The 25,844-nt window shown below is 47.2% G+C and overlaps 1 protein-coding gene across 1 annotated transcript in view; it reads left to right on the forward strand.

Moving 5' to 3' along the window:
• Positions 1-14,220, forward strand: part of CDHR1 (cadherin related family member 1) — a gene marked incomplete at its 5' end in the record, with an annotated part of 63,427 nt that extends 49,207 nt beyond the window's left edge. The window contains one exon of the mRNA XM_015416744.1: positions 13,672-14,220. Within this exon, the coding sequence (XP_015272230.1) occupies positions 13,672-14,220 (549 nt within the window). The remainder of the gene's footprint in view (positions 1-13,671) is intronic.
• Between the last annotated feature and the right edge of the window lie 11,624 nt (positions 14,221-25,844).

Here is a 25,844-nt window from a genome sequence, read left to right on the forward strand (position 1 = left end):
CCTCTCAGGGGCTTCTGGGAGTTGTAGGCCCAGCCTCACCTACTGCTAGCCAGGCTCCCTGGGCCTAGTAGGCCTCTGGTGGCACAGGCCAGATCATGACAGCAAATCTACAGACATTCTGTGCGATTATTGGAGTGCAATGATAGGTCTGTCCCACCTGGTAGCAACCAATGTTCCCTCTAAGCTGTGGAGTCTCGTGAGCAAAAATTCTACTTTGTGAGCTACTGGCATTAAAGTTGTGAGCAAACGATTTGGCTATTGCATACATTAGTTTGCTTTGGAGTCATCCTTCCTGAGCAAAGACAAAAATGTATGAGCCGGAGGCTGAAAAATGGTGAGCTAGCTCACACTAACTCAGCTTAGAGGAAACACTGGTAGCAACCACAACAAAGGAAGCTCAGGTATAGGCAGCTGTCAATCTCACCCACTGGCAGGGTGGCCCCTTCAGCAGACTTTGCTCAGATTAGACGGCGAGCCACAATAGGTCACTTCAGGAGGGGCCGTCCTGCAGCTGTGCGAGACCTAGGCCATGAAGAGCTTTGTAGGTGATGACCAATATCTTGCACTGAATCTGGTAAGTAAGATGTCAAGATTGTTTTTGTACCAGATGCAGCAGGCGAGGGGGCTAGAACTGGGGGCTTGTCCCTGCTTGCAAAAAAAGATCACTAATGGCTCTGCTTTCCATATACACGTGGCAGACATCACGGGCCTGAAAGAGGCTGAAGTTACAAAGCGTTACAGTTTCAGTGGGTAGCCGTGTTGGCCTGCCATAGAACAGCTAGACTGAATTTCAGTAGCGCCTTAGAAACCAACAAGATTTTTGCAGTATCAACTTCCGAGAGTCAGAGCTTCTTTCATTAGATACCTGAATAAGGGAGCGTTGACTCTTGAAAGCTCATACTCCAAAAACCCTGTTGGTCTCTAAGGTGCTATCAAAGCTTTATAGCTGCTCATGGTCTAGTTTCAGAGAGTCTTGGGCTGGAATCTGATGAAGCAGGTTATTGTCCATGAAACCTTAGGCTAGAATGAGCACTTGATATAAGGAGGAGGAGGAGGAGGAGGAGGAGGAGGAGGAGAAGAAGAAGAAGAAGAGATTGGATTTATACCCCCACCCTTCACTACCCGAAGGAGTCTCAGAGCGGCTTACAATCCCCTTCTCTTCCTTTCCCCACAACAGACACCCTGGGAGGTAGGTGGGGCTGAGAGAGCTCTGAGAGAACTGCCCTCGAGAGAAAAGCTCTGAAATAACTTGTGACTGACCCAAGGTCACACCAGCAGCTGCACGTGGAGGAGTGGGGAATCAAACCCGGTTCTCCCAGATTAGAGTCCGCGCTCCCATCCACTACGCCAAACCGGCTGTGTTTGTTTTTGATGGGCAGATTGTGAAAGGACCGTCTCTACAAAACATGAGTGCCTTTTTTTCGTTTGCAAAACCAGTAAAGGGATCATCAGTCTGGAGAACTGAGAGTCGGGGCATTTCAGACAGCAGGCTCGGGAGATCTGTCGCTTGCTGGCTGTTCCACTTCAACCTGCAGAAGGGAGATCGAATGCCCCTCCCCCTGACCCGTCCGAAAATCTTTCTGCACATACAAAGCAACCACCTCAAGACAAAGAATAGGCTATCACCCCGCTGTTCTTTCCGGGATCCGGCTCTGCGGGAAGGCAGTAGATAACTCCACACTGGATATGTGTGACCCTGCATGCAACTGTCTGCACAACAAGCCTTCTTCATAGGCTAGGGCCTCCTTCTGCCCATTGTCTTTGTGATGACACAGCCCATCAGAGGCGATCTCCTGTCCAGGGGTCATTTCCTGCAGGAGCTCGCAGGAGCGGAGCTCCGGCAGTAAAGAGCCTAGGGGGCGGGCACATGCAACAAGCCCTGCCCCCTGCTCCCAGCAGTCCCAGGCCACAAGGAGCAAGAAGCAGCCAGGTAAGTTGCAGAGCCCCGCCCCCATAGCTTGCAATCCAAAAGAGTCCAGTGGCACTTTTAAGGCCAAGTTTTGTTCAGGTACAAGCTCTCCCTCCTCTGCGAGGGCAGAGCTGCACATCCCCCCCCCAACAGCTAGCAATCCAAAACAGTCCAGTGGAGCCTGAGCAGTGGGTGTTGCCTTCTGACACACTTCCGGTGATGTCAGGGGGTGTGGCATATACAAATAAGTTATGCTAATGAGTTATGCTAATGAGCTCCGGCACCTCTTTTTCTACAAAATGACCCCTGCTCCTGTCCATTCATGGCAGCAATCGGGACACTCTCACGTTTGTTGTGGTATGTTCCTTATCATTCAGTGAACATTGCAACTGAAAAACATCTGAAATACCTTCAACTCAACCCATATCAAGTGTCCTTATCCCCAAAATATATAATCTGTGGGGGCACCCCTGAAGATCCTGCCCCATAGGCTTGCTGTGCAATTTCCTCTGCAAATATTTACTTAGTTATAAAACGGAGCTTAACTTCCATGCCTTTCCCCTATTACTCTCCAGTGTTCCCTCTAAGCTGAGTTAGTGTGAGCCTAGCTCACAGTTTTTTAGCCTCCAGCTCACGCATTTTTGTCTTCGCTCAGGAAGGGATGGCTCCACAGCCAAGTAATTTATGCATCGGCCAAATCACTGGCTCACAACTTTAATGCCGGTAGCTCACAAAGTAGGATTTTTGCTCACAGTACTCCACAGCTTAGAGGGAGCATTGCTCTTCAACTGTAAATATGTAGCCCCGTGACTTCCCTCTTTAAAGCTCAGTTGTATTCATTACAAAGAAAAGGCTGATATGTATAACATGATAAGCATTTTGCCCTGGGAATGGCACGATCAAAGCCAATGGCATGGAAACGAGGCCCCCTTTTTTAATCATGTGTCAAGGTGTAGTTAAATGCATCTGTTCTTGTTTCATTATATCTGATCTACCCCCTTGGCTTTCCACAGTAGGGTATTTTTTTTCCCCCTTGGCTTTCCACAGTAGGGTATTTTCCCCCTCTTTTGAAGAGAGGTTCTTTGACAGCCTAACTAGAGGTGTCCAGCAGTGTTAATCACATGGATTAATTAAGCAGGCATATTTTTAATTAACATTTTACCATCGCAGTTAGTAAAAGGCTGCTCCCTTTGAGGCAGATACCTTGCAGCTAGGTTTGGTCGGATCACACATCAAAAAGATCTTTTGCTCTTGGAACAATACAGCAATGAATATATTACCCAAGGCTTTTTAATTTAACTGATTCTACATTTACAGAAAGTGATATTGATTACAAACCAGCTCTTTAATAACCTCTCGTTAAGGGGGGGAAATGTGCCCCAAAAAGTGTCATTTACTTCCCTCTGTCCGTGGTCACAGATTATTTTTAATGAGAACTTTTTAAGGCTAGATTCCATTGGTCTCGATAGAATCAGAAGACTAGTTCATGAAAGCACGAAATGTCCCAGTAACCAAGGCTCCCTCTAAGCTGTGGAGTCTTGTGAGCAAAAATTCTACTTTGTGAGCTGCTGGCATTAAAGTTGTGAGGGAGCAATTTGGCTGCTGCATAAATTAGTTTGCTCTGGAGCCCTCCTTCCTGAGCTGAGACAAAAATGTGTGAGCTGGAGGCTAAAAAACTGTGAGCTAACTCAGCTTAGAGGGAACACTGCCGATAACCATGCTAGGTTTTTTTTGGAAGTGAAAGATTCTCTCTCTTCTAGAAGTACAGAGTTAGAAGGTGAAAAGTACTGGGTTCGCCGCATGGAGGACTCGGACGACGACATGCGGTTGCACATGTTTATTGTACTTAACGCAAAACTAACTAAAACGGGCCTGCAAGGCCAACTATATACATACCCACCCACAGGGCTTTTTTTGTAGAAAAAGCCCAGCAGGAACTCATTAGCATAATAGGCCATACCCAACAGCAGGAACTCATTCGCATATTAGGCCACACCCCTGACAGCACAGCTCATTCGCCTATTAGGCCACACCCCCATGTTACCAGAAGTGTGGTCATCCAGCCACACCCATTTTTTGCTTCTTATTCTCTTTACCTTGTTTGTTGCCAAAACCCAGGGCTTTTTTTTGGAACAGGAACTCCTTTGCATGTTAGGCCACACACCCCTAAATGTAGCCAATCCTAATGAGTTTCTGCTGTTGGGTGTGGCCTATTATTCTAATGAGTTCCTGCTGCACGTGGCCAACTCGGGAGCCAGCAGGAACTCCGTTCCTGTGTGTTCCTGCCCAAAAATAGCCCTGCCCCACCCAGCACAGCCTTAGTCCATCGGAGGCTTTGAATTTCCCGCCAGAGTGGCTATTGGTTGGGGCTGGGGAGAACTAGGATCCAATGTTCCTATTGTCCAGGGGAGCCAAGCTCCTGTCTTTGCCGCAGACCCCTAGTGGCGGTCCACGTACATAACAGAAGGAATGGCAGCTATCAAAAAGCAGTGGTCTTCAACCTTTCTGGCCTCCGCTTTCACACATTCACCCCTCCCCCAGGCAACAAGAATTTGATCCATTGACTACATGACAGGAGATCACAAAACATCACAGGCATGGGAACAGGGGGAGGAGGAGCCAAAGTCTCTGAACCTGCCTGGCCTTGCTGGTTCAGAACAGGTCCATTCAGAGCCAGGCTGCACATTACATCTGTGGGAAGCAGCCCACCTAGGGCTATTTTTGGGCAGGAACGCACAGGAACGGAGTTCCGGCTAGCTCGCGAGTTGGCCACGCCCAGCAGGAACTCATTAGCATAATAGGCCACACCCAACAGCAGAAATCCATTAGGATTGGCTACATTAGGGGTGTGTTGCCTCACATGCAAAGGAGTTCCTGCTACAAGAAAAGCCCTGGGTTTTGACAACAAACAGGGTAAACAGAATGAGAAGCAAAAGGTGGGTGTGGCTGGATGACCACACTTCTGGTAACATGGGGGTGCCTAATATGCTAATGAGCTCTGTTGTCAGGGGTGTGGCCCAATATGCTTATGGGTTTCTGCTGTTGGGTGTGGCCTATTATGCTAATGAGTTCCTGCTGGACTTTATCTACAAAAAGAGCCCTGAGCCCACCTCTGTGTTTATGGAACCAGGGAGGCTCCCTACAATGGCTGCCAACCTCCAGGTGAGGCCTGGAGCCCTCCCAGACTTTCAACTGATCTCCGAACTATAGAGATCAGTTTATCTGGAGAAAATGGCAGCTCTGGAGGGTGGTTTCTGTGGCATTACATCCCTGGTGAGCCCCCCTGCCCTCCGCAAACTTTACCCTCCCAAGAATCCTCCACAGATCTCCAGGAATTCCCCAGTCCAGGGTTGGGAACCCTAAAAGGCCTTCAAGCAAGGAAAAGGAAAAGGGTTTGAAGAGTTCATGGTTAACCTTCCCTGCTATTCCCACTCTGAAGAAGACAGTTAACCACCAGAGAGAGAAGAAAACGAGATTGGATTTATATCCCACCTTTCACTCAGAGTGGCTTACAAACTCCTTTCCCTTCCCCTCCCCACAACAGACACCCTGTGAGGTAAGTGGGGCTGAGAGAACTCTTTCCAGAACTGTCCATGAGAGAAAAGTTCTGGCAGAACTATGGTTTGCCCAAGGTCATCCAGCAGCTGCAAGTGGAGGAGTGGGGAATCAAACCCGGTTCTCCCAGACTAGAGTCCGTGCCCTTAACCACTACACCAAACTGGCTCTTGAGGGGACTTTGAAAGGAAGGGGGGGAACCGTCTTGTGGTTTCTCTTCCCTCCATTCAACTCTGTTGCTCTAGAGCACAGGGAAAGCTTCTGAAGCAAGTAGCATACACTTCAGGCACGTCCACCTTCCCTTAGGGAGGCCGTCTTCTGGTAGCTGTCTGGGCTCTCAACAGTCTACCAGTGCCTGACTGCTTTGCATGCATGAAAGGTAAGGTCCTGCTCTCTCGTCCTAGCATTCTGTTTTCAGTTGCAACCAGCGAGGCACCTCTGGAAGCTTACGAGCAGGACGTGAAGACTGTGACAATAGATTCAGGACAAAGAAAAGGAAATACTTCTTGGCACAAAGATGAAAGATTAAAATGTGGAATTCACAGACAGAGGATGTAGTGATGACCCACAAGAATAGACAGCTTTAAAGGGGTCCTTAGACAGATTCAGGGATGAGAGGTCTATCAGTAGCTACTAGCCATGGTGACTAAAGGGAACCGCCATTTTTAGAGGCAGTCAGCCTCTGAACGCCAGTTCCAGGAGGCAATATCAGGGGAAGGCCTTGGTCTTTGTTTCCTGTTTGTTGGACCTCCAGAGGAACTGGTTGGCCACTGCGTGAGACAGGATGCTAGACTAGATGGACCAGTGGTCTGATCTGGCAGAGCTCTTCTTATGTTCTTACCATCTCATGCATAAACCAGGCCTAAGCTAATGGCCATCACCAAGTCTTGTAAATACTGTAACAAGAAACTTGGATTCGAAGAAAAAAATTACAGAAGGACACACCGACTCATGGAGCTGCCTGACACTGAGTCAGACCCAGGGGTCGTTTCATAGAAAAAAAGCTAGGGGGACTCATTAGCATAACTCATTAGCATATGCCACACCCCCTGACATCACCGGAAGTGTGTCATAAGGCCACACCCCCTGATATCACCAGAAGTGTGTCATAAGGCCACACACCCCGCCCCCAACGGTCCCGGCCGCCAGTGCCGGCCTTGCAGCTCCATTGCCAAGCCCCATGAGGGGCCCGGCGGTGGACCTGCAAGGCCGGCGGGAGTGCAAGGAAGCCCCTGCCTCCTCCTGGCTGAATGAGGGCCGAAAGCGGGGCGGCCGGAAGCAGGGGGCGGGGCTTCGTCATGTCACCCAGGGGAACTGCGATCCACCACGATCCCCCCCCCCGAAATGACCTCTGGTCAGACCAGCAGTCCATCAAGGACAGTATTGTCTACTCTGACTGGCAGCGGTTCTCCAGGATCTCAGGCGGAGGTCTTTCACATCACCTGCTACTTGATCCCTTTAACTGGAGATTCCAGTGATTGAACCTGGGACCTTCTGTATGTGAAGCCAGCGTTCCCCACTGAATCATGGACCTCCCCATGAGTCGAATCTTCCCCACCTTTTCCTTCTTTCAGCAGCTTGCTCTTTGTCCTTTTGAGGGACAGTGAACAAGGGGACAGGTTGCGGCTCAGTGGCTCAGTAGTAGAACATCTGCTTGGCATGCAGAAGGCCTCGGATTCAATCTCCACCATCCCCAGTTGAAGGATCTTGCAGTAGGTGATGTGAAAGGCTTCCTCATGAGACCCTGGAGAGCCACTGCCAGTCTGAGTAGACAGTTCTGATTTTGATGGGCCCCAGGTCTGATTCAGTATAAGGCAGCTTCATGTGCAAACCTCTCCAATGCAGCCCCTCCCTGGTATTGTGGTACATTTTGTTCAAGAGCATCTTCCAGTCCTCAGTCCAATGCAGCCCCTCCCTGGTATTGTGGTACATTTTGTTCAAGAGCATCTTCCAGTCCTCAGTCCAATGCAGCCCCTCCCTGGTATTGTGGTACATTTTGTTCAAGAGCATCTTCCAGTCCTCAGTCCAATGCAGCCCCTCCCTGGTATTGTGGTACATTTTGTTCAAGAGCATCTTCCAGTCCTCAGTCCAATGCAGCCCCTCCCTGGTATTGTGGTACATTTTGTTCAAGAGCATCTTCCAGTCCTCAGTCCAATGCAGCCCCTCCCTGGTATTGTGGTACATTTTGTTCAAGAGCATCTTCCAGTCCTCAGTCCAATGCAGCCCCTCCCTGGTATTGTGGTACATTTTGTTCAAGAGCATCTTCCAGTCCTCAGTCCAATGCAGCCCCTCCCTGGTATTGTGGTACATTTTGTTCAAGAGCATCTTCCAGTCCTCAGTCCAATGCAGCCCCTCCCTGGTATTGTGGTACATTTTGTTCAAGAGCATCTTCCAGTCCTCAGTCCAATGCAGCCCCTCCCTGGTATTGTGGTACATTTTTATGTGAGCTATGAATCCCATAGAATTGAGTCACGTTTAAAAGATAACATCTTCAGGAGTCTGCTGCTCTGATTCACAAGAGGAGTCTTGACAGTAAGGTGGAGGTCCGGTTAAACTCAAAAGTGTAGCCATGTGTGATAAGTCGTCCTAGAAGGAAGCACATTATTTTCAGCCATGAAGTCAAGTACGGGGAGCCAGAGCTTGTGACTGACCCAAGGTCACATCAGCAGGTGCAAGTGGAGGAGTGGGGAATCAAACCCGGTTCTCCCAGATTAGAGTCCGCACACTTAACCACTACACCAACAGGGAGCATTTAGGAGGGGGGGATCCTGACTGCCAACTCCTTTTGTGAGATTTTCCTCTGGATCCAGCCCTTTACAGCTGTCTCTAGAAGAATGACATTCACAGCTTCCATCCTGGGGGGGGGGGACAACCTCAGACCATACATGTACAGTGCTAGCCCACCAGTGATCTATGGCATGGGTAAAGGAGCCATTAGTGTTCTCAAGTGGTACATGACTCAATTAATGCACACCCACCTTTAAACGAGATAGCAGCTACATGAAGCCCCTATCTGGGTAAGTGTTTTTCATGCAATCGCATCACCTTTAAGTTGGATGTAAGAACACCTGTCTCACGATGGACCGTAATGGTCCTCGTCATAAATCGTGTCTGTTAATGAATGGATTCTTGCACCCATCGTATAATGTTATCCAAAACTCCTAGGAAGGCTCAATTCGGGAGCAGTTAGATCAATGGACAAATGTTCCCGTTGATCTGCACTGGAAGCGTGATCTGCCTCCAAGTCACTTCTTCCCACTGGGCTGATTGAAATGTGATGCTGATGGAGGAAAGCGTTTTTCCCCATGCGAATTGGCATGGGCTCGGCATTTAATTTAAGCCATGCTGCAGCCTGTGCCAAGGAGTTAGGTGTACTGAATGAGCGTGCCAGCGCAGTACCTGCAAGGGCTACGGGTCTCTGGCATGCAAACTAAGTACACATAGCTGCTTTGCGTGGGCTGCAGCACAGTCAGAACAGATTGCTGGGACCTTGCAAAGTTGCTCTTCTGCTTCATTTAGCATGATGCGGAAACCAGCCCTTGTGGTGGAACAGCCGCACCAACCTGCAGAGCCTGTTCTTGACCTCTGAGGCATCTCGGCATCCGCTGCTATCCAAGGCAAATGCCCTGAAGGGGCTTATCTCTCCCTCTCTCTGTTCAGCCACTGCCACCCTCTGGCCTTTGGAGGAACTACCTGCTGAGAGAACCAGGGCTCCCAGCTCCCCTTCCTTGCGTGGCTATTCTAAGGCCTTGCCTCATGCCTGTATCTTCTGCTGCCCAGCATCTGGTTATGATGGGGACAACTTACATGCTTGTGCACCACTGGGGGGAGTAACAAATCGCCAACTGACTGCCACCCCCCTTCTCCTGGCATTCATTTTTTAAAATAGCTTGTCTGAAACAGTGGAGGTCCATGTGGTATAGAGAGCAGCTACCAGTGTTAGAAGTTATAAAACTTTTATTAAGCAGAAGATGCCCACACACTTAGTCTCAGCACAGCAACAGATTGAGCAAGGGTTCCAAAAGGAAAGTGTAAACCCGCAGTTCCTCTGTCTCTCCCTCTGTACGTGCCCTAAAGGCAAAGGTTCCCCTTGCTCGAAAGCCAGTTGAATCCGACTCTAGGGGGTGGTGCTCATCTCCGTTTCCAAGCCGAAGAGCCAGCGCTGTCCGAAGACTTTTCCGTGGTCATGTGGCTGGCATGACTAAATGCCGAGGCACACGGAACGCTGTTATCTTCCCACCGAAATGGTACCTATTTATCTACTTGTAGTTTCTTGCTTTCGAACTGCTAGGTTGGCAGGAGCTGAGGCCAGAGATGGGAGCTCACTCCATCATGTGGTGCTAGGGTTTCGAACTGCTGAGTTACCGACCTTCCAGTCTGCAGCTCAGTGTCTTAACCTCTGAGCCACCTCATGCATAAACCAGTATGTGCCCTATGTATGTGCCCCATGTATGTGCCCTAGCTGATTCTAATTTAAGGCAGGCTCCTTAACGTAAAAGTCACTGGCTGTGATCATACATACCAAAAGCGGCGGCAATGACGGGACTCCCCCGCGGAGTAAAGGGGCGCCATCAGACAGACACATCTGTCCAGCGTCCCGGAGTCATCGGCAGGGTGTCTCGTTGCGCCACAGGAGTGTGGGAAAAAGCCACCGGGTAAAACCTTCTAGTATTCAGAACTGTGGGGGGCGCAGGCGGAAGTCTGATCGCGCAAACACGCGTCATTTCGGCCCAGGGCAAACAGCCTCGCTTCCTGCCCGCATTATCTCACGCGTGTGACCGCAGCCACTGTGATTCTAAAAGGTTCCCATTATCACGGAGCTTCTGCTCAGGCCTACAGTCCTCCAAGTGGCAATGGCCGCCTTCATCAGGGTCCCAGGTGTAAGAGCTCCATCGACCTGGATGAAATCAACACCAAAGGAGACCCTCTTCTCTGTGTCAGGGAGTTTTATCATGTTTGTTTGCCCTTCCCTTGGGCAGGGCAGGGCAGGGCATGTTGAAAAAGCTTTTCCTAAAGTCTCCAGGAAAAGATTTCTCTAAGGGTTTCAACCTCAAAAACTCTGTTCCCTGCTACATGTCTGGATGGAAATGCAGAAGGTATGTGCTGACCATTGTCCAGTTAGGCCTACCATTTCCATTTCTAAAAACCAGTTGGGTGTGTTTGGAGAGCAACTGACTTATCTTATGCCCTCCTGCCAAGTCTCTGCCAAGAGAAAGGAAAACTTTTTAAAATGGAAGGGGAAGGCTTTGCTCAGTCCAAATCTCCAAAGAACAATGCATTTATCTGCAGCCCTCAGTCATGACATTTAGCAGGAAATGCAAAAAAGGGGGGTCCTTGGTCCTGTGTTGGGAAAGAGTGTTGTGTCAGAATGTTCCTGTTTATGTTTGACTCTGATGCAGACTGGCACTACGTGATTCAGGGAGGCTTATTGTGCACCAGGCCCTGTGACCAGTGTTCCCTCTAAGCTGAGTTAGTGCGAGCTAGCTCACAGTTTTTTAAGCCTCCGGCTCACGCATTTCTGTCTTAGCTCAGGAAGGGATAGCTCCAAAGCAAACTAATTTATGAAATAGCCACATTGCTTGCTCACACCTTTAGTGCCAGTAGCTCACAAAGTAGAATATTTGTTCGCAAGACTCCACCACTTAGAGGGAGCATTGCCTGTGACCGGCAGAAAGTATGTTTCGGGATTGGTGCGGCCTGGAAGTCTTACCGTTTTCTTGGTGACAGAGCAGAGCCTTCTGCAGGGCTATTTTGGGGCAGGAACGCACAGGAACGGAGTTCCGGCTGGCTCCCAAGTTGGCCACGCCCAGCAGGAACTCATTAGCATAATAGGCCACACCCAACAGCAGAAACTCATTAGGATTGGCTACATTAGGGGTGTGTGGCCTAACATGCAAAGGAGTTCCTGCTACCAAAAAAGGCCCTGGGTTTTGACAACAAACAAGGTAAACAGAATAACAAGCAAAAGGTGGGTGTGGCTGGATAACCACACTTCTGGTAACATGGGGGTGCGGCCTAATGTGCTAATGAGCTGTGCTGTCAGGGGTGTGGCCCAATATGCTAATGAGTTCCTGCTGTCGGGTGTGGCCTATTATGCTAGTAGGTTTTTGCTGGGCTTTTTCTACAAAAAGAGCACTAGCCGTCTGCCTGCTGCACTTCGGGTCCCAGCTCCTCCTGATAGTCATCTGGGGCCCCCGAGCGGGAGAACATGCCCTCCATGTTTGAATTTGAACATGGCCGCCCCAAGCTTTGTCCTAGCAGCATTCAGAAGTGGGGGCTGGAGTTCTCACGGAATTATAACTGGTTTCCATACTACAGGTCTCCATGTTGCCACATCAGTTCCCCTGGAGGAAATGGCAGCCTTGTAGGATGGATCCCGTGGCTTCGCGTCCCCACTGAGTGACCTCCTATCCCAAAACTCCACCTTCTCTGGGCTCTGCACCCCAATCTCCAGGAGTTTCCCAGCCCAGAGCTGACAACCCTAGTTGCGCCCAAAATGAAAAAATAACATTCTCAGACACCTCCGATGGATGCCGTTTTCCACTCTTCAGTCCTCTTACCGATGCGTGATATTCCAGATGTTTGTTGCGCCTGATTGCTCGGGTAGTGGTGTGGCTTTTAATTAGGACCATGCTGAAGTCCCCCGTCGCTTTACCTGTGCCGTTGCTGACCCAGGCCCTCCTCAGCATGGTGACCACGTTTACAAACAACAACAGGGAGTCGTTTGTTCCCTCAGTGATCGTGGCTCACAGGGTCGCTCAGCTGTCTTGTTTTTGACATTTCCAGATCAAATCCAAGGTAAAAACGTATCTTTTAGACCTGAGGAAGCAACCGTGGACCGTATTTGGGATTTGTATGTGTGGCGTCCTTTCCACCATTTGTGTAACCGGTCTGATCTCCACCGTCATGTACTGGAGAAGTGTAAAAAAATCCCGGCTCCATCCTCAGGGCAAAACCAGGAAAATTATACGGGGACCACCGCGGCGCTCTATATGCTAAACCACTGAATGTGAACTGTTCATTTGTCCTTAATATGCCATAAATATGAACACCATTACCTCTCGCTTAGCTGTTGGAATTTTCAAAACGGCTCAGAGATGTTCGGCTCAGAGATGTTACCTCCAAGTTTTGGCTTGCCTGGGGTTTTGTTTTATAATGTCTGTAAAAGAGTACTAGACAACAGAACATGGGCAGTTTCTGCCACTGAAAAATAGATTCAATGCTGTGAAAATTTTTTAACTTTGATCATTCATAATTGGACCAGGGGAATCTGATATTATCTCCGAAAACATTGTTTTGACCTCTTTTTTTTTTATTCTGAAATTAAATATAAAGGGCAACTAATCTCATCAGGTTTTATTTCTGCCATATGATATTCTCTGATATCAATGTAACTGTGATGGCTCCCACCAAAGAATCCTGGGAACTATATCTTATAAATGTGGAGAACCCTCCTCACAAAACTGGGCCTCCTAGTTGCAGAAAGGGGAATGACTTTTATATCCGCTGAAGTTTGTATTATAGTAAAGCCCTGGGTTATAGATTTCAGGGCTTCCACTTATGTCTCCATGTGTGATTCGTTGACAAACACTAGATACTTACACAGGTGTCATCCAGAAACTTCAGAGCAACATCACGAGAGGAACGCTTTCACTATTTAATTACTATAGTGGTAGAAAGGGCTGTCCAGTCACAGCCAACTGATGGCAGCCTCACAGGGTTTTCAAGGCAAGAGCCCAACAGAGGTGGTTTTCCATTGCCTTCCTCTGCAGAGTAGCTTTGGACTTTCTTGGTGGGCTTCCATCTAAGCACTCACCAGGGACAACCCTGCTTAGCTTCCAAGATCGGGTTCTCCTGGGCCATCCGCATCAGGGCAATTACTATAGTACAGCGCTGCGAAGATTCGTGGCATTGAATCCGAATGTCAGGGCAATTACTATAGTACAGCACTGCGAAGATTCGTGGCATTGAATCCAAATTTCACATGCCAACTCAGTACTGCAAAGATTCGTGGCATTGAATCCGCATATCACATGCCAACTCAGTACTGCGAAGATTCGTGGCATTGAATCCGAATTTCACATGCCAACTCAGATGATTTGGGGGTGCTGGTCAGCCCTGGTTGTTACATATTTTGAACAAATGAAACTGCAGTCTCTGTCTGTGCCCCGGAGTAAGTCACATGTTCTCTTTGTACTCTTTTACAGACTCTTCACAAAGGGCCTATAGCCTCCTTTTTGATGCAAACAAAAGATAACCCCTTGAAAGCCTTAGGAGTTCTAGCTGGTCTCATGGCAATGATGGTGATGATCACCGTCATAATCTCCACCGTCATCTTCTGGCGCAATAAGAGGTCCAACAAAGTCATGCCGGTGCGACGGATCATTAGAAAAAGACAGAACTATCAACCGCGGACGGTCAGGCTGGACTGGCTGAAATTCAAGAGTTTTGCCAGCGTTGCCCAGAGGTTCACCATCCAAGAAGATGCCAAGACCCTGCAGAACGAGAACAGCAACAACAACTTGCTCCACGTGCTGCCCCCTTCACCGCCGACTGCTCCGGTCCCGCCTCCTGCCCCTACGTTCAAGCCGAGCCTCTCTGAATGGAGAGTGCCCACCGTGTCCGGATCTCTGAGCCCCAAGATCAAAAGCAAACATGTGAAAAAAAAGGGTTTGGTTAGCACAGCCCACAATGCCCTGGTGTCCGAGCTCAAGCTGAGGCTCGAAAAGAGAAACACGGGTCACCCTCAAATTTAGCGCCTCTCCGGAAGCTGTGCGGAGGAGTGCAGGTGGCATTCCAATTATATGGTGTGATTGTTCTTTTGTATTTTGTACTCCTTTCCCATCCCCGCTCCAGCTGCGGGCACTCGTAACAGTATTTCCATTCCATTTGCTGGATTACTTGCCATTGCATACCCTATTTCCTTGTGGAATTGTTTCACTTACACCATTATGATATCAGCGTGATACAGATTTGTTACGACTTTTATCTAAATTTCTTCATACAAAGCCTGTTTCTGTGCTACACTAAGATGCTGATTAATTCTGATTTGGACGAATGTGTTTAAGGGTTTCCCATGTTTTGGTCTGGGGTTTTGGTTGTTGGTTTGTTAAGGCCAATCGGCGTTTATTTAAAACTTTAGATCATGCACCAGATGCCTCCAGAAGTGAGTAAAGAAGCTAGTGAGACCTGAGGATGTCCCCCCTCCCTGCACCTGTTAGACCTGCTAGCCACTGAAATTTTCTGGGTCTAGATCTATGTCCAGAAATTGGTGTTCCATAACTAGAATGTGGTTATCTAGTCCTGGGGCAGAATTCAGTAGCAGGATCTTGGTTCATGCCTTAAGGTGAGATATTATGGATCTAAGGACATTAGAGGAATGGAACTGGGGGTCTACCACAGGTCTAGGATGGGCTTGTAGATAACACCAGAAAAAGAAGTCACCGAAGGAAATCACAGAAGGCCAAGTGGAGTAAGAGGAGGGCAGGCGACCTTTGAGAACTCCAGCGTCAAGTGTGGTCAGGAAGAAGGCGCACAGCAAGGCACCAGCGTGTTCAGGACTGGCCCTCTGGTGTATACAGTTCCGTCTTTTGGCTTGCAAAAAAACAACAACCCAGCACTGTAGTGACCCTGCCCAGTAGGGTGGCCAGTGCAGCCACAGTCAGCATCTCATGTAGTTTGGGCAGAATTGGGATGCAAGTATTGAATGACGAATTTGGATACGTTAAGAAATATGATCAGATAGCCTGTTATTAAAAAAAAGAGAATCGGTCTGAGAAGGGGATAAAATGTGTGGGTAAACAAATCTAGTGCTAGGAAGGAAGTGAAGAGAACACACAAAGCTGCCTTATACTGAATCAGACCCTTGGCACATCAAGGTCAATGTTATCTACTCAGGCCAGATAGGAGTGAGGAAGGAAGGAAGGAAGGAAGGAAGGAAGGAAAAGAAATATCTGATGCACTGGTTGATGTTTCTGCTTCCTGTAAGTCAACACAGTGATACTGGGAAAAACTGGTAAAGTCAGTAGAAGAAGAGTTGGTTTTATACACTGCTCTTCACTACCTGAAGGCGTCTTGGAGCAGCTTACAGTCACCTTCCTCTCCCCACAACAGACACCCTGTGAGGTAGGTGGGGCTGAGGGGAAGGAAGGAATCCACAAAGATGGACTCTAGTATTTATTATACCACCATTTCTTTAGTTAACAGTCTACTAGGGAAACATTTAATGGGCCTATCACTTTCCCACATTTCCAGACATATCTATTGCCTGTACGACCAGTGAGACAAACCACTGGATCTTCAGCCTGTCTGGGGAGGCTGAAAATCATTGTGGAACCCCATTGTGGTGTAGGGTGTAAAGAACTGGTCTTGGGCAGAGGAGACCTGGATAGAAGTTATGTGAAGTTCACTAGTTGGTCTTAGCCTAACCCATATTGATCATTTATCATTTAATTTATAAACCGCCCTCCCCCGTGTACACAGGGCTCAGTGCGGTACACATCAAGAGATAAGAACATTCATAAATATCTTAGACCATGTATGAGGGCAAAATGGGCTAACCCATGTATACTCTGCTGATCATCTCGAAGAAAGGGTGGAATAAAATGTAATATGGTGTGGTAGGTGGAAAGAGGAAGGGCCTTCTGGAAATCCCAGGAATCAGGTCTCATACCTGTTGGCTGAGTAGCTTGAACTCTAGTTTCTCCCCATGTACTCGGATACACACCTGTTTTGTAGGAAACCATGCTGTTTCATTAAAGCGTGTCTCTTGGAATAGATTAATAACGAGACAGATAAAAGATCAGGTAGGTCAATCTGCCAATCAAAACTTTCCTAGGGGATATCCTGTACAAGATAACGTGATTTGTAGGCCCAGGAAAGAGAAGACATTCAGGGGGAAGGACCAGAGAATCCTGATGCAAATTCTATTGAACAATATAACCAGAACATTCTGCAGTGGAAACGTGACTGGGATTTGTGAAAACGTAAATCTGGCCCCATGCGTCATCTGTAAAACGTCTTTCTAGAAATGGGATCGCTTCCCTAATTTTCTTTGAAACATTTCTATGGTGCCTTTCCACCCAAATAGGATCCCCAAGGCCCACAAACATCAAAACATTTTCAATGTTAAAAACGGTTTAAAATAAAGTATACATATGCAATCATTTAATAACAAACATATAAACACTTTTAGCGTATCTTCTGAGGCGCAAACATGATGACCACTTTACCACAGGGTAGAGTCTCCTTGGACTCCCTTGGACTGCAAGAAGATCAAATCAGTCAATCCTAAAAGAAATCAACCCTGACTGTTCCCTGGAAGGCCAGATAATGAAACTGAAGCTCAAATACTTTGGGCCACCCAATGAGAAGGGAGCACTCACTGGAGAAGACCCTGATGCTGGGAAAGATTGAAGGTCAAAGAAGACGGGGACGGCAAAGGATGAGATGGTTAGACAGTGTCATAGATGCAACGAGCATGAAGTTGAGCAAACTTCAGAGGGCGGCGGAAGACAGGAGGGCCTGGCGTGATCTGGTCCATGGGGTCACGAAGAGTCGGACTCGACTGTGCGACTGAACAACAACAACATGGGGTTTTCAAGGCAAGAGGCATTCAGAGGTGATTTGCCATTGCCTGCCTCTGCATAGCAACCCTGGCCTGCCGTGATCTGGTCCATGGGGTCGCGAAGAGTCGGACTCAACTGTGAGACTGAACAACAGCAAGAGTCTCCTACCACATAGCTTCTGAGCTGACTGTATTATTACTATAATAGAGTTGCCAGGTTCCCCCCCGCCGCCGCTGCCAGCCACCAGCAGAGGGCAGGAGGGCAGGGTTGTTACCTACAGGTTGGGAAGTTCCTGGAGATTTGGGGTTGGAGCCTGGGGAGGACAGGACCCAACCACAGTAGGGTGCAATGCCATAGAGTCTACCTTTCAAAGCAGCCATATTGATCTCTCTAGTCGGGAGATCAGTTGTCATTGCGGGACATCCTCAGGCCCCACCTGGAGGCTGGTATCCCTAAAGCGTAGTGTGATTTACTTATTTATCATCATATATGCAGTAAAGGTTGGACAGTTTACCAGGTGGTAAGGATTCCCTGCATTCCCCGCACGGTTCCATGGTTGTCTGTATTGCTATTCTGTGTCTGATTGTGTTCAATGGGGAAAGTATTCTTCTCGACTGTCGAGGTTTACGGATAGCGTTTTCTTTTGAGAAATCGTCTTCTCTGCTCTTCCCTTTTGGCTTCAGATTATGCAATACCAAGTCTATGTATATTCAAAGATTTAAACCTTTTCCGTTTTTGTGAGGTTGTTTTTGTTTCTTTTTTAAAAAAAAAAATCATTTATGCATTGGTGCATTGGAAGATTTTGCCCTGAAACCTCTGAAATGTTTATTCTCAACGTTGCTTGCTAAGGGGGGACGCATGTGTATATATAATAACGTGTAAGAAAATTGGTTGTTGAGGGACTTTCCCTCAGTTCTTTTTCCATTTCCCAGAGATCATGTGCACAACAGAGGTGTCGTTTATTAAAAAAAACAAAAACCAAAGCAAAATCGAGCACTTTGGAGAATGTGCATGGATGCAAATTAGATACAAATTAGATGCTTTTAACTCTCACCCAACCGGGAAGTAATAACAGGACCAGAGCAGCAACATGTGGAGAGATGGGCAGAACCTCCAGGCCATAGCAACAGAGTAAGTCAGTAACTAGGGGGGTAGCACGACAACCACCATGGAATAACACAAAATGAGCCACAGGTGCCTACGCTGCAGCATTTTAGCACAGATTGAAGAATCAAACTCCCCCACATTTCCCATATGAATATTTATCCACCGCTGTAATGATTAATTTTACAGCGGTCCAAGGCTTCACATCATCTGACCTTCAAATCTTCCTTAAAATCCTAGTTGTGCCTGGAAGCTGGGGCAGGCACTGGTTGTTCACTGGTATGTGCAGTACGCTCTGCCTATTCCCAGAGGCCCTCTCACGTTTATTTGCTTCACTTTTTCCCCATCTTTCTTCTCAATGGAGAACACAAATGGTTTACATCAGGGGTGTCAAACATGTGGCCCGGGGGTCAGATCAGGCCCCCGGAGGGCTTCTATCAGGCCCGCAGTGAAACTGGCTGTCTTCTGCTTCTTCTTCCAGTTCTGCTGCTGCTGCGACATTGTAGGTTTGCAGCTTACCTGAACAGCATACTCAAGATCACAACAGCACAGACATTTTGATGCAATAATTCAGAGCAAGAGGTGTCAGTTATCCGACACTGTTAGATAAACAAAATATTGCAAGAGTACTAATGTTTTAAGCATTATTTTAAGTTAAAAAAATCTTTGTGTTTCTGTCCTTTATAAAGTTTATATCTCCACTACCTGGTATTACATTTTATGACACACATGGCCCGGCCCAACAAGGTCTCATTTATGTCAGATCCGGCCCTCGTAACAAATGAGTTCAACACCCCTGGTTTACATTGTTCTCCTCCAGTTTATCCTCACAACAACCCTGTAAGGTAGGCTAGGTTGAGAGCATGTGACCAACCCAAGGTCACCCAGCAAGCTTCTGAGGCAGAATTGGCATCCAAACCTGGATCTCCCAAATCCTAGTCTAAGACTCCAACCACTACACCACACGGGCTAAACATGTATGCTACATCACTACATACGTTTCAGGGTTGAGTGTTTTATTCCTAAACATGTTTTCAGGCTGACTCAGGAGGAGTCCTGGCTCACAATAAGCCTTCAGCAAATCAGAAGGGCCCATTAAATACACAAAAGAGTTATTGTCAAAGAAAATTGCACAGTGGCCCAAAGTATTATTGAGGGTAAGCTTGTTTTCACACACCCCATGCCTCATTGCTCCAGTTCAGTGAGGGAAGGCTTTTATAAAGGAGTGGGAAATCAAGTTTCTATAAAAAGTAAAATCGCTCCCTGCATACCTGCAAAGTACTTGTTTACAGTATGAACGCCTAAGCACTTCAAATGTTTCAAGTCCCGATATTTCTGTGAATTTGAAGCGAGAGAGCGGTTTAACGTATCACAGAGGCAACATGAAAAGATTCTAAAATACTGAATCATTTCAAAGGGCTCGCTTTGCATGTGGTATGGTGTCGGAAGGGTTTGCCTTGGATAGGACCACTAAAAAATATGCAACTGGGAGAGAAAGAAAGCGAGCTCCACAATGAGGCACAGCTACCTGCTGAGGCAAAATACAACTTGGGCAAACTTCTACCCTGGTGGCATTTTTCTCTTGGGCTGCTAAGAGGAGTAAAGAACTCTGCCATGGTTTATGCCTGTAGTAGAATGAGGTGGTCAAATGGGCTGTGAATATTGTGAATATTAGGGGGCTTGCATTTCGTAGTGTTCCCTCACAAAGGACTCACAGCAAGTGTGAAACCGGCATGACAAGAGAACATTAAATTGGAACCTTTCTCACTGATGTACTAGCATTTGTTGCTGCTGTTGTTTATTTAACTCAAAGGTAGTACCTTATACAAAGAAGATATCCTCTTTGTCACCTTGGTGGAACGGTTCACCTTACCATCTCGAGATTCTACCAGCTCAATCTTCTGCATGTGTAAGCCAGGACTTACTAAGTAATTTATGGATCCCTCCATTAGGTAGTTACATAACATGGGCTTACCTGTGACCTATGAGTAACAGCAGGGCTTTTCCACATTGTCAGTTTCCTTGCTTGTAAGTTCCTGTTCCACATGCGTTTTGCTCCCTCTAGTGGCCAATTCGATATTACATTGGTTTATATCAGGCACACCACCCTGCAGACTTAAACTGCAGGTCCTTATGCCAGACATTAACTGATATAATCAAAATGACCATTAGAGAGAGCAAAAGATATGCAGAAGGGGGGGCAAATAAATGGGAACTTACAAGGGAGGAAAATGAAAATGCAGAAGAGTCCAGTACTGTTGTCAAATTGGAACTAGTAATGCTTTCTAATTAGTCACCTCCAGTCCTGAGGGGATTTCCGCTATGCACACGCACACACGGACAATCAATTCTCTCATTTCCATTTCTCTACAAAGCAGATGCATTTGCGGTTTCACTTAGTGTACAGTCTTACCTCAGGGTCAGGTCAGCAGACATGTGCTGCCACCACCATAGCATCAAGAAATAGGCTGGAGGCCCCTGAAACTACCCTACAGCTGAACTTTAGAAGGTCCTGTAAACGTCTTCAGAAGGTCTGTAAACTGTCCTAGTAACTCTCACGCAACCTGTTTTGAAGGATGAGATGGATATAAAAATAAGTTGTAATAAATAAGCACAGAGGGGCACATTTCTTTGCTGCATTGAAGACTAGTGCACATTCATTTACTGTAATGATTTGTACATAATATAATCTCCTATTCCTGAACCTACTTAAGCAAATCCTACTTAAGGTATCAAAAGTGACTAACTACCGTCTCTTCTGTTGTTGCTTTTTTACAATGTTTTATTGCCAGTGTTTTAATATATTGAGACTCAAGGATTGCCATCCGTTTATCATCTTTATGGATTGTTCATATTCGGGGAGGTTCTTCCCATGTAAATGAATGCTTATTGTGGACAGACAGAAAGGGTGGACTGGGCCTTTAATGCATCAGTGAACTTCCAGGTAGACGGTTGCCTTTGGGGGGATACTGGCATCCAAGAGGAAGCTGATTCACAGCAGTGGTGGAAACCCTGCGGTGACTGCTTGTCTGCACTGAGCAGGGGGGTTGGACCAGATGCGCCTGGAATGGCCCCTTCCAACTCTGTGATTCTATGGTTCTATTTTGTTCTGAGGCCATTTTTGACGTCCTGATAAACCCTGACTTGAAGCACAGCTGTATTTCCAGAATGTTGAGTCCAAACCAACCTCAATCTGTTTTACATTCAGTTTTTTAAATTATCTATTGGTGGAGGTAAAGAGGAGTTTCTGAAGGCAGACATTGCAAGTAGTACATCTTAGAAAGACTATGTATAGCTGGGGTCCCTAACGTGGTGCCCATGGCTGTCTGCCCTCTGACACCTTCCCTCGTGCCCATCGCAAGCTTTTAGGGACCAGGTGAGACTTTTCGTCCAGCAAGGCTTTGCTTCATGTGACAGCCATCTTGTGACTGCGACCAGCAAACTATATCAGAATTTCAAAGGTGCCCACAAACTGAAAGAGGTTGGGGACCCCGAAGTATAGTATTATTTTGCTTAGCCCACTTCCTTTAACAATTGTCATTTTTGTCAAGGGGCTACAGTGACCACTGGGCATGAGTGGCCTCATTCCCAAAGCTGTGTTTAATAATTTAAATATTGTTTGGAACAGGGCTCTTTTTGTAGAAAAAGTCCAGCAGGAACTCATTAGCATAACAGATCACACACAACAGCAGAAAACTAGGCCACACCCCTGATAACACAGCTCATTAGCATATTAGGCCGCACCCCCATGTTACCAGAAGTGTAGTCATCCAGCCACACCCACCTTTACTTCTTATTCTGTTTACCCTGTTTGTTGTCCAAACCCAGGGCTTTTCTTGTAGCAGGAACTCCTTTGCATGTTAGGCCACATACCCCTAACGTAGCCAATCCTAATGAGTTTCTGCTGTTGGGTGTGGCCTATTATGCTAATGAGTTCCTGCTGGGCGTGGCCAACTCGGGAGCCAGCCGGAACTCCGTTCCTGTGCGTTCCTGCCCCAAAATAGCCCTGGTTTGGAAAGACCATTGATTGTTTTGTGGTCACAGTGACCCCACCCGACTCATTTTATCTATCATTTCTATTATTTTATCCTTCCCATTTAGAAGAGAGAAGAAGAGATTGGATTTATACCCCGCCCTTCACTACCCAAAGGTGTCTCAGAGCGGTTTACAAACTCCTTTCCCTCCCCCTCCCCACAACAGACACCCTGTGAGGTGGGTGGGGCTGAGAGAACTCTTGACAGAAACTGCTCTTTTTCAAGGACAGCTGTGCCAGAGTTATGGCTTGCCCAAGGTCATCCAGCCAGGTGCAAGTGGAGGAGTGGGGAATCAAACCTGGTTCTCCCAGATTAGAGTCCGCACACTTAACCACTACACCAAACTGGCCCTGAGCAGTGTCTCCCTTGACACGGAGGACTGCCAGTCTGTCTGGAATCTGCCAGGTTAAAATTCTAAATAAACAATGTACGCTACTGTAGGATTTGAGATACGTAAGGGAAATACATATGTTTTTGTGAGATACCTTGCAAATCCTTTTTTCATTGAATACAGTTCTCCTTACCAATGAACACTACATTCTAAATGTTTTATTAATAAAACCTGTGAAATGCACCTGCTAGACTATTTTAAGTTTCTGTATCCCCCCCCCAGCTCCTTATCTTGAAGGTTTTTGTGTGTGTGCTCGGTGCCAGAATATTCTGTTTCAAGGCAATCTAAATTCTGCTAGACACCTGCAGCCAAAGACCTGGCTGATTAGTAGAGATGTTTGCCGTTACTACGTTATGATGTTACCAATCAAGGGCTGCCCTGAATAGCACATGTTCATAAATATAGCAAATACTCTGAATGCACTTGGAATTCACTGCCACAGGAAGTGGTGGCGGCTACAAGCATGGACGGCTTCAAAAGGGAATTAGATAAACATATGGAACAGAGGTCCATCAATGGCTATTAGCCACAAGGTATAGATAGGGACTCTGGGGCAAGTGACGCTCTGTCATCTTGGTGCTTGGGGGGGTCAACAGTGGGAGGGCTTCTAATGTCCTGGTCCCATTGGTGGACCTCCTGCTCGGCCCAAGAAATGGTGACCAGCTAATCCCACATGGTCCGAAAAAGAGGGTGGGCAGGTGGGGAGCTTGTGCTGGGCTAATCTGAGTGTGGAGGGCAGCTGCTGCCAGACCTGGCCGGCCAGCTCACCCTTGATTGGCCAGCGCTCCCGCGTCGACCCAGGATTGGTTTTCCCCAACCACATGCTTCATTCAAGAAGGGGGGGTAGGCAAACACCAGCGCCTGCTTCAGAGGCACGCACTGGTCTTCTGACTAGTGACAGACAGGAGCAAAGGTTTTGTTTGCACATGCTGGAAGGCAGTGGGAAGGCAGGGGCAGAGGCTTGGCCTTAAACTCCATTTATTTCTTATTTCTATAAGACGTTTAGTCACCATTCTAACTTACAGAACTCAAGGCAGCTTATGTTTCCTGCCCCAGTCCCAGTGATAAGACCCTCTTGCACAAGGGGAGAGACAAAAGCTTTGTTTGAACATGCTGGCAGACAGGCAAGGCTCCAGAGAGATCCAGGCTTTGCTGTCTTAACAATAAGCCCAGCAGCCTTGGGGAGAATGAGTGGAAGCGGAAACTTAAGCTTTCCATTTTCCTGAGGTAGTCAGGAGCAAGAGATTTGAGCTTCACCACTTTTATCATTTAATAGTTTTCTAAAGAGATGTTGTTCCCTATCTGAGAGCCAGTTTGGTATAGTGATTAGGAGCGCGGACTCTAATCTGAGAGAAGCGGGTTTGATTCCCCGTTACTCCACATGCAGCTGCTGGTGTGACCTTGGGTCAGTCATGGCTCTCTCAGAGCTGTTCTGTGAAGGGCAGTTCTCAAAAGAGCTCTCTCAGCCTCAGCTACCTCACAAGGTGTCTGTTGTGGGGAGGGGAAGGGAAAAAAGATTGTAAACCACTCTGAGACTCCTTCGGGTAGTGAAGGGCAGGGTATAAATCCAATCTCCACCTCCTCCTCCTCCTCCTCTTCTTCTTCCTATCTGATGCTGGACAGTGATCTGAATATAACTCTACTGGTTGCTGAATTCCTGTCTGTTGTATTTTTCTTTAGGGACTAATTTAGTTTTCTTCTAGTCATTGCTCAAGATCTGTTAATCAGAGGAGTTCTGGAAAGGGAAGGGAAGGACATTTGGGGACATTTGAGAAACATCCGTGATGACAAAGATTCAGATATCTCTGCCTTGGCAAGTGCCTGGGGAAAGTAAGGGGAGGAGATAGGTAGGTTGCATTCTTTTCCTTGTGTGCCTACACAGTCAGCAGCACCTACCAAAGAAGTGTTCTCAGGAACCGATCCCAAGATTAGCTGCCTTTGTGAGCAAATACCAAGACAGTAAGCAGTCAGTCTCGGTTCAATCATCTCAAACGGTATGAAAGAGAATGGAGAAGATCTACCAAGCATGCAGCTTTTTTCCTGTGGTTCTCGCCAGTCTTCTGGACCCTACAGAGGATCTTCTCAGGACTTGGATTGGTAGCTTGGGTTAGTTGTTGTGAAGAAGAAGAGAACCTGTCCTCACACGTGGAAAGAGAGTGGCTGGATTCATCCCAGTTCAAGATAAACGTTATTCCCCATGCCATTGGCGAGGGGACGTTCTCGTGTGTCTTATATGTATGCGTAAACTGATTTGAGAACACGTGTGGAGAAAAGTGGTATAAAATGTATATATTAATCAGTGTAATGGGTCTGGTCTACTCCTTCCCCTTCACCCAGCAACTCCTTTAGATCCCCAAATATCTAATACTAGGGGGACAAAGAGGACCACAATTTTGGGGGGGCGGGGAGGGTATCGCAATCAGAAAAACAGTCTGCAGGTAAAGGTTAAGCACTCACTGTCTCTTCCTACCCTCACCCCCAATTCTCCAATCAAATAGGGAGCTCTCTGTGGTCATCACAAAGTGGAAACATGGTTGGAAACATTTCATGTGTCTCCTACTTCATAAAGAATTTGGCTTTAAAATCATTCTCATTTTTAAAATTAAAATTTAATTTAAATTTAAAATTTAATTTAAATTTTAAAAAATGAGCCAGACTTGTCCCCATCGAATTCATGAGACTTTGAGTGCAGCAAGTGGCATGAGTTCTCCATCTTTCAGGATCTGTTTGGCTGGCACATGATATGGTAACCTTGCTGAAGGTGAGCAGTGCTTCTGGTCCATGTCTGGATGATGGACCACCTGGGAAGCCTTCGTATAATGCCTTCAGTTGCACGATGGAACAAAGGTGCAGCTACTACAGGCATGGATATCTGCAAATAAATTATTCCCTTCTGTGGGTGGTGGCACGCACTATGGTCCCAATCCAGAACAATGGTTGTTGCATTTAAGCCCACTGATTTCAAAAGACCTAAGGATTCCTGATTCTGTCTGTGATTGTAATGTACAGCATGAGGGAGTCCGTGTGAATGCACATCTAATTTTCCTGGGCATTGTGAATATGGGTGAACACACACGTGCACAAACATATACACACATTTTACTATTATTAAGCAGCCTGGGTTACCCAGGCAAACCTGATCTCAGCAGATTTCAGAAGTCAAACAGGTTTGGCCCTGGTTGGTACTCAGATGGGAAACCACCAAGGAAGTCCAGGTTCCGTGGGTCCTAGGCCTGCTGAGGCTGACTACTCCACAGATGAGGAAGAGGCCGGGAGCAGCCCAG

Source organism: Gekko japonicus, unplaced genomic scaffold, assembly GCF_001447785.1.
Source record: "Gekko japonicus isolate JY-2015 unplaced genomic scaffold, Gekko_japonicus_V1.1 scaffold2881, whole genome shotgun sequence".
Classification (NCBI taxonomy): domain Eukaryota; kingdom Metazoa; phylum Chordata; class Lepidosauria; order Squamata; family Gekkonidae; genus Gekko; species Gekko japonicus.